Here is a 12,359-nt window from a genome sequence, read left to right on the forward strand (position 1 = left end):
CACCTCCTCACTTGGGAGCCCATTCCAGAGTCTGGCAGCCCTGACTGTAAAGTATCTAATGTATATAAGCATACACTAGAAGTATGTAGAAGATCCCCAAACCATCTTATTTTAGGTATAAATGGAAAATGCTGGGATTTTATTGATGTTGATCTTTTTTTTACTGACATCCTATGGCCAAAGTATCTAAAATGAATTTTTTTGTATGTGGAATCAAGGCTCTGCCAATGTGTGCCTACAGGAAAATTGTTTTAATTCATTGCAAGATAATGGGCTTGTTGTAGAGAGTACTTTGTGAAATGTTTTGGCCCTATATTCTGCAGGGCATTAGCTTTGGTGATGATAATGGTCACATCTTAAGACTGACAGATCTCTGTTTACCTTTGAATTTTAAAAAAATGTTTTAGCAGTCTTTTGCAGTCCTTTTATTAGTACAACTGCACAAAAAATGCACAGCACATGAACACAGAAGACTGAATCTACATGTCTAACAGATGAAGTAGGCATCTGGTTCATAGTTATCTGAATAAATAATTATCAGATCAACTCTTTTTGAAGGGAAGTTCTCAAATTTGTATTTACATCACCTGACGATCTTCAGAGTTGATAAATCTTTGAGAAATCCTGTGAACACAGGTATTTTTCCTGTATAGTGCTTTTTGCCCACAACTCTCAGAAGAAAGGAATAAATTGATATCCTGGTTTGAAAAATGTAATTTGTGAAGCTGATATTTGAGGCAATAAAAGACAGACTGGAAACAATTTAAGTAGTTAACCTTTTGGCAGCAGTTTCAATAAAAATAGTACTTGCCATAATTGTTTTTGGTTGGAGTCCTTTGTTAGAAAAAAAGGAAAGGGCAGTATACCATTTTTTTTACAAGATCCAAAAATAAGGGACATTGTATGTTAAGCAACAAGGTGTAATGAAGTGGGCAAGTGCAAACCAAGGGTTGTCTTAGAGTGTTTTGAAAGTGATGCTTAATTATTAGGATCTTTCCTACCCTGCAAGTGAAAAAGTGTTGTTACGGCTAGTCTGAAACTTTTTCATTTGAAAGATAGCAAAGACTGAGTCAGGGTTTTATAGTAAGTACCCTTCACCCTCCACAGTATTTCACGTTATCAACTATATGTAAGCAGTTTAAGTGTTATTAGTGGTATATTTTGGGAAAATCAGGGAAGCCATTCCATATGAGCAAGGGTAGGAACGTGACTCTTTAAGCTTTGTAAGCAATCTACCAATTGCTTTTTCTGGTTTTTTTTCTTTCTCGTTTAATTCCCTCCAGAGGGCAGTGTTTCAAGGATTATCACAGGAGGCCTTATCTGCCTGTATTCATTCATTATTGGGAGCTGCAGATTCAATTACCAAAAACAAGGTCAGACAAAATAATATCTTTCCAAAGTGTATCAGTGTTCATTAGGTAGATTTTTTCATACATAATGAAGGTCCTTTAAACAGTTGTTCAGAATCATGTTGCGATCTCCATTACAACGCATTGTCTGATCCCAGAATGCTGTGGGAATTGTTAGCATTCCATTGTGATAAGGTTTTGTAAAGCAAAGATAATGACATGCATGCAAACCTAGCTGAAATGCAAAAATTGTAGAGCTAACAAGCATAGGCTACTGTAAATTATATGAATTCAAACAAACAATACCCTATAGCAGGACCCTAATGAATATTTCTGCACCTGGTATTTTGTTTATGTTGTACAACTTCTTTTACTGGATTTGTAAGTGTTTCTGGGGAGGAGATTCGATAAGGCCAGTAAGTGCAAGTATTTGCAGATATTGCAAATATTCAATACTTCTATAGATTGTACAAGCTTAAAAAGATATTGATAGTGTGTTATGAACTCCGTACAAAAATGATTTAATGAAATTTAGAATGCGTTCCACTGAAAATAACTGTTAATCTTCCATTGTAAACTTTTGAACGCAGGTATTATGGTATTATTCTAGCTCAGGACAACAAAGAAGGAAAATGTTTACAGTCATATTTTGCACTCTTGTTTAATACACTAACCATGATAGATTATAAAAGTGATAAAAGGATTTAGTCTTTAGAAAAAACTTCAGGTTTTGGTGTTTTACACTTGTAATGCATTATATTGACACTTGTAATGCATTATATTGTAATATGCTTATTTTCTAACGATTGTCCTTTTAGAAGAACAATTGTGCAGTAGAGCCTCTTATGATAATGATTTGAGGAGAACACAGTTATATGGAAAACATTTTTTCTTTAGGTTTCTGTGATGATTCTTTTATACGTAACTTGTTTCAATTGCTGAAGTTAAAGAATAGCAGTACAGTAACTATGTAATAAATCAGCCTTTGCCTAATGTACCCTAGAGATCTCAATCCTGCACTGAATGCTATTCAAGTATTTGCTTTTATAGGACTTGGATCTAAGCCATGTTGGCCTTAATTTGTGTTGCATTAAACTCTTACATGAGTACTGTTAGGGAAAGCCATATTTTTCTTTTTAAGCTAATTTCCGCACTAGTGATATTTTTGGTTAAAATTAAAAATACTAATCTTATATTTTTTCTTCACCAGTTTTATTCATGAATTGTTTTGGTTTTTTTTAAAGTGTAAGGTTTTTGTTTGTTGCCAAGAAGCCATCTTCACAGTGTGAAGGCAAATACTACTATTTATATAATCTTGTAGAAAACTTTCTCCTAGCTAGCAAAGGGGGCAATATTGCATCCTGCTCCATTTACCTCAACAAGGCATGAATGTCAGAGTTGTGGGGGGGGAAGATGCATGCAATGTAGAATGTATAGCTAACATAAGAAGGAAGGGAAAAAATTATTAGTGTGGCGAGCTTGGCCTCATTGTACTCTTCACATCTTTGTTTTACTCCCTCAAAATTAACTAAGCTTTACAATTAATTAAAAAAAAACAGACTAGCAAATGCTACATCTGTAACACGGTAGAGCTATTGCTGCACTTGTGTTAACACCTTACTTTGGATAATTTAAAAAAATATCACAACCATAATGGTTTTGAAATGTAATAAAATATGAAAGAGAAATTATACTTCGTTTCTGTGAGAGAGGAGTCTGCAACCGTATTAGATTGGGAATATATGTATGTGCTGAGATCCATGTTGTGACAAGTCTGTGACCAAGCTCTGTGGAGTGTGCGAATGGTATTTTTCTGTAGAATGACTTATTGAAAAATGGACTGTCAGACATGAGCTATAATTATTGTTACTGTAAAGCAAAAATGGTTTGTAAGTTGTAAACTGAGGACTGTATTCTGTTATAGTAACTTACTAAAATAGGCAGACAAACTTCTACTTCTGCTTTATTAATAATTTTTCTTTAAAATTTTGACCCCAGTGTTTTTCGTTTCTCTTATTATAATATAGACCCAGGTTGATGGACAGCTTTTCTTAATAAAACACCTTCTGATTCTTCGTGAACAAATTGCTCCTTTCCATACTGAATTCACCATTAAGGAAATTTCCCTGGACCTTAAGAAAACTAGAGGTACTGCACAGTGCTGGCTGACAAAGCTGGGGGGGCTCGCCCTACCCTGATGTGCTAGCAAAGGTTTTGGGTTTATTTTATGTTCACCTGCAATCATTTGCATGTCTGCTATATTTTCTTGCTTTGTTCTGATCCTTTCTGAAACGCATTCTCTCTCTGAATGGTAGCTCAGGCTGCTGCTAACAAACTCTGTTTTCAGCTAAGAGCTAGAGTTGTGCCTTTGCTCTTGACCTCTCCAGTTTTAGATATGTTAACTTTAAAATAAGTAACTGCTAAATAGTAAGCTTCATGTTCATGCTACACTGAAATGTCTTTCTACTTTGCTGTATTCTTTAGAGCTTGCTCTTGTTTCTAGTATCATTAAAACCAATCTGCTAAATATACATCTTATTTGCCTAATACAGAATAAAATCTTCTCCAGGCTTTTTTCTGTGGAACTTGAAAATCATTCCTTCTTGCAAAGTTGGTCAATATTTTGTTGATCTGATTGTGTAGTTTCATGAAGCTGTCATGCATCTAGTTTGTAGGGAAAATACAGGGCAGAGGCTGTGGTTGTGATTTTTCTACGAGTGCTTTATGAAACACGGGAAAAAATCTTACAAAAAAGGGAAGAATTGATGACTGAGTACTCTTCAGAAGCAGAAGGAAAAGAATTCTGAAACACATTGGTTTTTACTTTTTCCATTACAGAATTTGTCAGGTGAAGGGGGGGAAAAAAAAGTAAATTCCTTTTTCTTTCCTGTCCTGTTATGCTGTTTATCTCTGAAGCTGCTGAAAGTTATAGCTAACACTTTTTCCTATTGCACTTGAACATCAATGAAACCTCCCTCTTGTTAAGTAGTTTCTAGTTGGCTGGAGGTTAAAGGGTAAATATATCCTCATGGTGTTTTTGTCCTGGCTGACACGCAAGTTTGTTCTGTATCTTCTTTAAAAAGAATAAATTTTTGTGCCAGCCAGTACCTCCTAAAGGTGGTAAGTAACTGAAAGAATGTCTTTATACTGCACCTTTAAACTGGAAAACGATATAGAAATGCCTGTTTATTCCTTATTGTATTATAAACTCTCATTCTTTTAATGTAATGTAGAGCATATATGTAGTAAATCATGCTTGAGAATATAATATTTTATTTATTTATTTATAATAAAACTTTATGGAGTTTTTATTGAATGACATCTGCATAGCAATATGTGGCTTTAAATATGAAATTAAAGGGACATGACCAGCTTAAAAACTATGCTGATGTGTGAAAATGTACCTAAGTAGGGGTGGACCAGTAAACAGTTTTTTGGCTGATCTTGATGACCAAGTAGTAACCAGCTATATTGGCTGATACTGATCCAGTTGCCGATTTATGAGATTGCATCCCCGCAGCTTGGAGAGCAGTGGCTGGCCACTAATTTGGGGGGGGGGGGGGGGGGCGGGGAAGGGGTGTGGGAGAGGGAAGGGGTCGGGGGGAGGTCAGATCAAGGCCCTTCATGGTGATGGGGTAGTGGGGCAGGGGCAGGTGCTGCCCAGCCAGGGCAGTGAATGCAACCCCAGGGCCGGGAGCTGCGGGCAGCTCATCCAGGGGGCATGGGAAGGGAGGCAGCTCCCTGCCGCTGCACGCATTCCCAGGGGAGGCATGGGGGGCATGTGTCCCCCTGGCTTTCTCCATGGGGTGGAGGTGGTCTTCCCATTGTGGGCTCAGGGCCAGGGGCTGTGCTGGCCTCTTCTTGGCAGGGGGCTGCACTTGGAGTGGGCAGGGGGAGGACAGGTGGCTGTGGTGCCAGGTGGGGTGGCTACGGTAAATTTTGGGGTGGCTCAGTGTCGCTGCTGCCTGCCCCGAGCGCAGCCCCGGCCCAACCCCTCTGCTGGGAAGAGGCTGTCACAGCCCCTGGCCCCAGCCCACCTCTGCCCTGCACACAAATCCAGAGGGGCGCATGCCCTCCATGCCTCCTGTGGGGGTGTGCACAGTGGCAGGGAGCTGCCCTCCCCCTCTTCCCTAGATGAGATACCTGTGGCTCCCAGCCCCAGGCTTTCATTCAACATCCTGGCTGGGCAGCACCTACCCCTGCCCCACTCCTCCCCTTACTGTGGGGGCCTCGATCTGCGCCTCCATGTGCCTTGCCCCCCACAGACTTACCGGCCAGATGCTGCTCTTTTAGCTGCCGGGCTGCGTTCCTGACCATGTGCATGTTGCAGCTGCATGCATGCACGCAGCATTTACTGGTGACATTATTGGCTACACCGGCCAAAAAAAGCTGATTTGCCAATAATGTTAATTTTCTTTCTGTTGGTGCCGGTCCGATATCAGACTGATATATCGGTGCACCTCTATACCCAAGTATTATAACACTATTAGATTATTATAGCTGAAAGAATAGAGAGAAAGCAGTTCTCTGTTTGTTTACTCTGTACATTTGACAGCACTTGAATGTAGCCAGTTCCGCTGTAGTTGGTTTCTCCTGTCTGTGCAGGTGTCTTATGCAGTAACAAAATGGAGACAAATATTTTTGAGAATAAAAGGAAAATGGAGATCTATAACAGAAAACTAACTAGAGGATGTTGGTGCCAGAGGCAATACCTGAACTTACTTTTAGTTCATTAAAAAAAAAAAAAATTGGCCATGTTGATGACATCCCCTTAATGTCTTTGTCTCACCTGCTTTAGAAAGTGGTTTCAGTTCCACGCTATGTTTTACTGTTTAGGTATTATTGCTTTCCTTTTGCTTCTACAAAGCTCATAAACATGAAGCCATATCAACATAGACATTTTGTCCCCTTTTTCTAATTAAAAAGGGAGGAAAAATGCCATGTGTCTGCCAGTTTTGAATTACCGAATGCATTCATTGCTGGTGTATGGAAGCTGTATAGGGTGAATTCTATAAGCTTTCACTGGAGAGACTGACTCCCCACTTGTGTGAATAATCCTACTTGACTGCAGGAAGACACCTCACACAAAGCAAAAGGTTTTCAGAATTGGCTCCAGGAATGATCTCTGTATGTCCCAGTGTGCTTTGGTTGACATAATTGGTTCCAAAACTGGTATGGAAAGCTCCGGTAAGTTTGTGGATCATACTAGACATTTGCCGTTTCCTGTGTAGTATTTTCAATTAAAAGCTTGTTAATAAGGGAGCATGGTGGTCTAGGAGAAATTTGGAGAGTTGAGAGTGGTACATTGATCCAAAACATTTGTGAACCACTTATGTACTGTATTCATTTAGCCTGTACCTTCATTAGATCAGGAATTTTCTTGTGCTGCACCCTGTGCTGTTGGTAATAATAAATAGTAGATTGTAAACTGCTTGGGGAAAGGACTGCATCTTTCTTTGTTTTATGTAGTGCCAATACAATGGCTTTAACGAGAAATGGTAGATTGTGCTATTCACTTATAATCAAATAATAAAATATTTCTGTTTAAATTACTGTAGCTGAATCCCTCACATTTACAGCATGAATGACTTTCTGCTTCACAGATGCAGCATTTAAAATCCTGAACCCTATGACGGTTCCAAGATTTTTTAGGCTAAACAGCAACAATGCCTTGATACAGTTCTTACTGGAGGTAATGTGGAGTCTTTAATTCCATGTAGGACACATCTTATCATTTTTTCTAATGCATGGTGATTTCTGGGCAAATAAAGACAAGTGAATTGTTGTCTTCTCTTCAAGGGCACTCCAGAAATCAGAGAGCATTATATTGACTCTAAGAAAGATGTGGACCGTCATCTGAAATCAGCTTGTGAGCAGTTTATTCAACAGCAAACTAAGCAGTTTATAGAGCAGCTGGAGGTGTTCATGTCAAAGGTACAAAGATGCTCCAGATTCATTGTTAACAGGAATATTCTTCCTTAACCGGCTAGATTAAGTAGTATTGACATTTGTTCAATGCTAATTTTATTGCAGGTAGAGCTGATACTAAAGTTACCTGCATTTACTTTACCTGCTTTAATGAAAGTTACCTGCAATTGCCATTTAAAACTGTTTTCAGTGGCTTGTAACTTTGCCAAACTTTTACCTTTCAGGCTCAAATATACCCTGCCAGTTACCTGCCTCAGACTGCCTTTTTCTAAATTCCAGCAAAAATTGTTTAGCTATGTCACAGAATGAGCTTAAGGAAAAATAAGTTTTTGTCCAATTTAAAAAGTATCCTTCCACTGTTTTTGTTGGGAAACTAGTGCTTTGCTGCCTTGAATTAGGGCTGTGGCTAGGTAACTATGCGTCTTGGTTTGCCTGGGACAGCTCTGGATTTTGAAGGCTAGTTCCAGCCAGTCATTGAAAATTAAATTGTGTATCCCAGAATCACAGGGACGTGGGGCACAGTCTGGGAGGAGTTGGAGCAGCATGGTGCACCATGCAGCTCCATCTCCCTGCTGGTCTTTGCCTACATCCCTCCCCTTTGGCCTCTGCCACTGTCTGCAGCAGTGCCACTGACTTGGGGATGGGGGACAGGGTCCTGGATGTTCTGGTTTTCCTTATGGTCACCCTAGCTATGACATTTATCAAGGGTATAGCCCAAAGCATAGAGATGGACCTCTTACTGTTTTGTGAAATACTGCTCAGATCTTCATAGATTCATAGATGTTAGGGTCGGAAGGGACCTCAGTAGATCATCGAGTCCGACCCCCTGCATAGGCAGGAAAGAGTGCTGGGTCTAGCTGACCCCAGCTAGATGCATATCCAACCTCCTCTTGAAGACCCCCAGGGTAGGGGAGAGCACCACCTCCCTTGGGAGCCCGTTCCAGACCTTGGCCACTCGAACTGTGAAGAAGTTCTTCCTAATATCCAATCTAAATCTGCCTCTGCTAGCTTGTGGCCATTATTTCTTGTAACCCCCGGGGGCGCCTTGGTGAATAAAACCTCACCAATTCCCTTCTGTGCCCCCGTGATGAACTTATAGGCAGCCACAAGGTTGCCTCTCAACCTTCTCTTGCGGAGGCTGAAAAGGTCCAGTTTCTCTAGTCTCTCCTCGTAGGGCTTGGTCTGCAAGCCCTTAACCATACGAATGGCCCTTCTCTGGACCCTCTCCAGGTTATCCGCATCCCTCTTGAAGTGCGGTGCCCAGAATTGCACGCAGTACTCCAACTGCGGTCTGACCAGTGCCCGATAGAGGGGAAGTATCACCTCTTTGGATCTGTTCGTCATGCATCTGCTGATGCACGATAAAGTGCCATTAGCTTTTTTGATGGCTTCGTCACACTGCCGACTCATGTTCATCTTGGAGTCCACTAGGACTCCAAGATCCCTTTCCACTTCCGTGCCACCCAGCAGGTCATTTCCTAGGCTGTAGGTGTGCTGGACATTTTTCCTCCCTAGGTGCAGCACTTTGCATTTCTCCTTGTTGAATTGCATCTTGTTCAGTTATTGAAAAACTGCAGGTCTCGTGTCTACTAGAGACATCTTAGAACCAGGCATTTGCATTTGGCACCAGTTCTGTCTGTCCTGGCTGTGTTTCCCCAAGCATACACTGGCTGAGCAGAACCTTTCAGTGGCTTCTCTTAGCATGGGAGGCCCAGGGAGAAATAGACAAGACTGGGACTGGTATGGGGCAAAGTCAAACTTTGCTTGCTGGGTGGACTAGGGCTGGTGTCAATGCCCCCTGAATTGCAGTGACCTGGAATTCTTGAGTCTTGCCTCTTATCTTGTCAACAAGAATGTGTGAAGCAAGCTGGCAAATTTGTTGTCTTCTGCTGTGTCATGGTGCTTACCTGCTGACATCTTGGTTTTGCTGTCATACTCCATTAACACAAATAGCAGAGCTCAAGTGGACCTGAAGGGTCCAACTCTGCTGCTGACCCACCTGGGTAGCAATAAGTTGTCATAAGATGGAGTTCCTTTTTATTTAGTTTGCTTTTTCTTTCAGAAACATCAGAAATGAGACAACTTCAGTAAAAGAATGGTCAGATTGCAAAGGCAACTATCAAGGCAGGGGTGTCAAAGATGCAGTCCCTGGAGCTGTTTTAAGTACCCTGTGGAGCTCCTAGAGGGACCAGAAATTGGTGGGTGGGATCAACAGGGGTGAGCTCCACCACTGAATTCCTACAGGACTTCAGGGGCTTGTCTGGTAGGGGGGACAGGCAGGGGCTGCATTAATGCCTACACCCTCACCTATGCTGGGTCTCTTCAAGGACACCCCTATACTAAAGAGCTAGGAAATGCCACAGTTAAGTTGACCTGTCCATCATTTATTCTCTGCTCCTGTACATATTAAAGAATGTATCATACCGAATAAAATGGCTGCATGCTATTTTTTTCACTTGATGGTTTAATGTTTAAATAACTTACTTTGCAACGTTCTATCAACATAAGGTGTTTTTCCTTTCCCGTGTAAAATTTTTTCATGAAGATCATATCGGAAGTGTTAAATAAGAACAGAGTTACAGTGACAAAAATCAGGTTATGAACAAGAACCAAAATTAGAACAGCAGAGGTATCTGGGAATAAAACATAATGCCTTTACTTAGAGCAGCAATATAAGTTATGCTCTCCCATTAAAAACATAGCACATTGCCCTTAGGTTAGTATTTTTCCTGGAAGAATGATAGTGTGTTTAGTCTTGGCAGGTAGAAGTAGTCTGTATTAAATAGCATATCTTTTTTGCTGATGTACGGTTTTGAGGGATAGGCCTCATGTCCACAGAGGTTTGTTTTGGTGTTTTTTTAAACATTGCTTTTCATAAGCTACATGTGTAGTAGTAAATCTGTCCATTGGTTTAAGAACAGTGGCACAAAGTCCTTCAGTCTGTTCAGAGTACATCTGAGGTAATGTAGTAATACTGAGCATCTCATCCAGAAGTTTTTTCATATTCTAGTTCAGTATAGAAAGATCAAGCAGCAGGGCTAATTAGTTGATGTCTGTGAGGTACTCAGAAAAGGAAAAGCATTATCTCTGCTAAATGTTACAAATCTTCTGAGTGTAAACAGGTTTATAATGTGGATCATGACCTCTCAGGAATGGTGGTTTTAATGTTGTAGGGATACTAAAAATATTTTCCTGGCTTCTGGGAATTTGGAGTAACTAGGAAATACTCATTTAGAATGAGTAATTCCACAATATTTTGATCCATGAGCCAGGTAAGTTATTAAGATGCCTAAAAATGAAGATAAGTGTCTAATGGGATTTGCTAATGTGTCTAAATGAGTTACGAATAAAACTCTCATTGAAAGTTACAGGAGTTAAACAAGTAGGTTGCTTAGTCACTTCTGTAAATTTCCTTAGGCAGCTGTTTCTTTAAGAGACCAGATTTATAGAAGTATTTAGGCTTATTTCTGATTTTAATTTTAAGAATTTTACTTCCACACAATATATGACATTTTGACAACTTAGTTTTACTTAAAAGCTATAGTTTTGACTCCTGCACTTGCATTTTTTCAACCAAGATTAGATGGATGTTTGTCTTTTATGGGCTTAGTGCTGCCTTTATTTACAGTTTTCTGCACTCTTCTTTTTTTGTGTATAGCAAACATATGTATTACTGAAGTTAAATTAGCCTCCTGTAAATGTTATAACCAAAATCAGGGTATAAGCCTTTAACTGAATTGCTAAAATTCAATTTCTTACTTTTTGTTTATATTCTAACTTGGAGCATACAGGGAAGGGGAGGCCAATTAAAGAATGATTGGGGTGGGGGGGTTTAGATACCGATCAGGGAGGAAAACCTTTCTCATTCTCCCGATATAATTGTTTTAGGTAGCTGCATTAAAAGCAATGGCCAACCAAGGAGGTCCCAAGTACAACCTTTCACAGCAGCCTTGGGCGCAACCAGGTATTCACTTTGTTTTATGTTTTTCATATTAGTTTTGAGACATTTGCAGGGTAATAAATAGGTTAAAAAAGGCAGTGCAAGTTAATTTTCCACGTATTTTATAGAATGTACTTTAAGATAATCTTTCTTTTATACAGAACAGAAAAACCAAGACCCTTCCTACTTATCATTTCTGATAACATAAAAGCAATATAAATTTTAGCCGTTGTGCTGTTTTCAATAGGTAAGCTTAGATGTCATCCTTTTCTGTAGCCTGTAGATCAGGGCTTTTGGTACTAGAAAAGCTTCATAATATGAGTACAGTTTGTAGATAAATTAATTCAGCACTTAAAGCTGTGACTGCTGAAATGTATTTATGAGACAACCATTGACTAAAAAGTGTCCTGAAGAATTCTTTTTTAAAACTCAGGTTTAGTTTCTGTACGAAGGAATTGAGTTAGTTCTTGAGAGTTACTGTTCATGTTTTGTAAGCATTTTACATTTTTAACTCTTGTGACTACCCAAAATAGGAAGCCAATTCCATAGTCTTTCATTGGAAGAGAACATGTCATAAAATGCATCATTGTGCGTGAGCAGTTCAGGCCTCACAGTGTTACAAAAGGCCCTAGAAGGTTGCATGTCTGAGTGACATTGGGATGTCTGTATTCAGTTTCAGAGATTTGAACCTTTGTTGCATCAAGGTCTTAAAATGCAAAACCATTAGGTTAATTCATAATTAATTTCTGTTCCAGAGCAGGTCAGGCAGTTTCAAGGGCTAACTTGAGCTTTTGGTTAATCTCTGGCTCATTTGGGAATATTTTATAATATTTGTTCTGTGATAATTCTGTACCTAAGTGGAGATGTAGGAATAGTTTGTTCCTAAGTGAACTTGTTTCTCTTCAGTGAACTATGAAGTAGAAGGTTGTATGATGGGTAGTGCCAGTAAGCCTGGGTTGTAGGAAGGTGTGAGAACTTGTTTTTCAAGGCTGGAGTGTGCGCGCTATGGAAGAAAGTGAAGTTCATACTTCAGTGGAGCATTCCCTAATCTGAAAGCAGTATCTTTTACTGGACCCACCAAGTACAATCTTGGCTGTTTGTTGTCCCCTGATATCTACCACAGTGTTGGTGATTTGGGAGGC

General features: G+C 39.8%; 1 protein-coding gene across 2 annotated transcripts in view; it reads left to right on the forward strand.

The window, feature by feature from the left end:
* Positions 1 to 12,359, forward strand: part of COG3 (component of oligomeric golgi complex 3) — a 53,876-nt gene that overhangs the window by 32,552 nt on the left and 8,965 nt on the right. For both annotated transcript variants that reach the window (XM_019500456.2, XM_014608329.3), the window contains exons 16-20: positions 1,284 to 1,373; positions 3,377 to 3,497; positions 6,953 to 7,041; positions 7,149 to 7,283; positions 11,166 to 11,241. In XM_019500456.2, coding sequence (XP_019356001.1) covers positions 1,284 to 1,373; positions 3,377 to 3,497; positions 6,953 to 7,041; positions 7,149 to 7,283; positions 11,166 to 11,241 — 511 coding nt within the window. The remainder of the gene's footprint in view (positions 1 to 1,283; positions 1,374 to 3,376; positions 3,498 to 6,952; positions 7,042 to 7,148; positions 7,284 to 11,165; positions 11,242 to 12,359) is intronic.

The sequence above is a fragment of the Alligator mississippiensis genome, chromosome 1 (genome assembly GCF_030867095.1).
Source record: "Alligator mississippiensis isolate rAllMis1 chromosome 1, rAllMis1, whole genome shotgun sequence".
In the NCBI taxonomy this organism is placed as follows: Eukaryota; Metazoa; Chordata; order Crocodylia; family Alligatoridae; genus Alligator; species Alligator mississippiensis.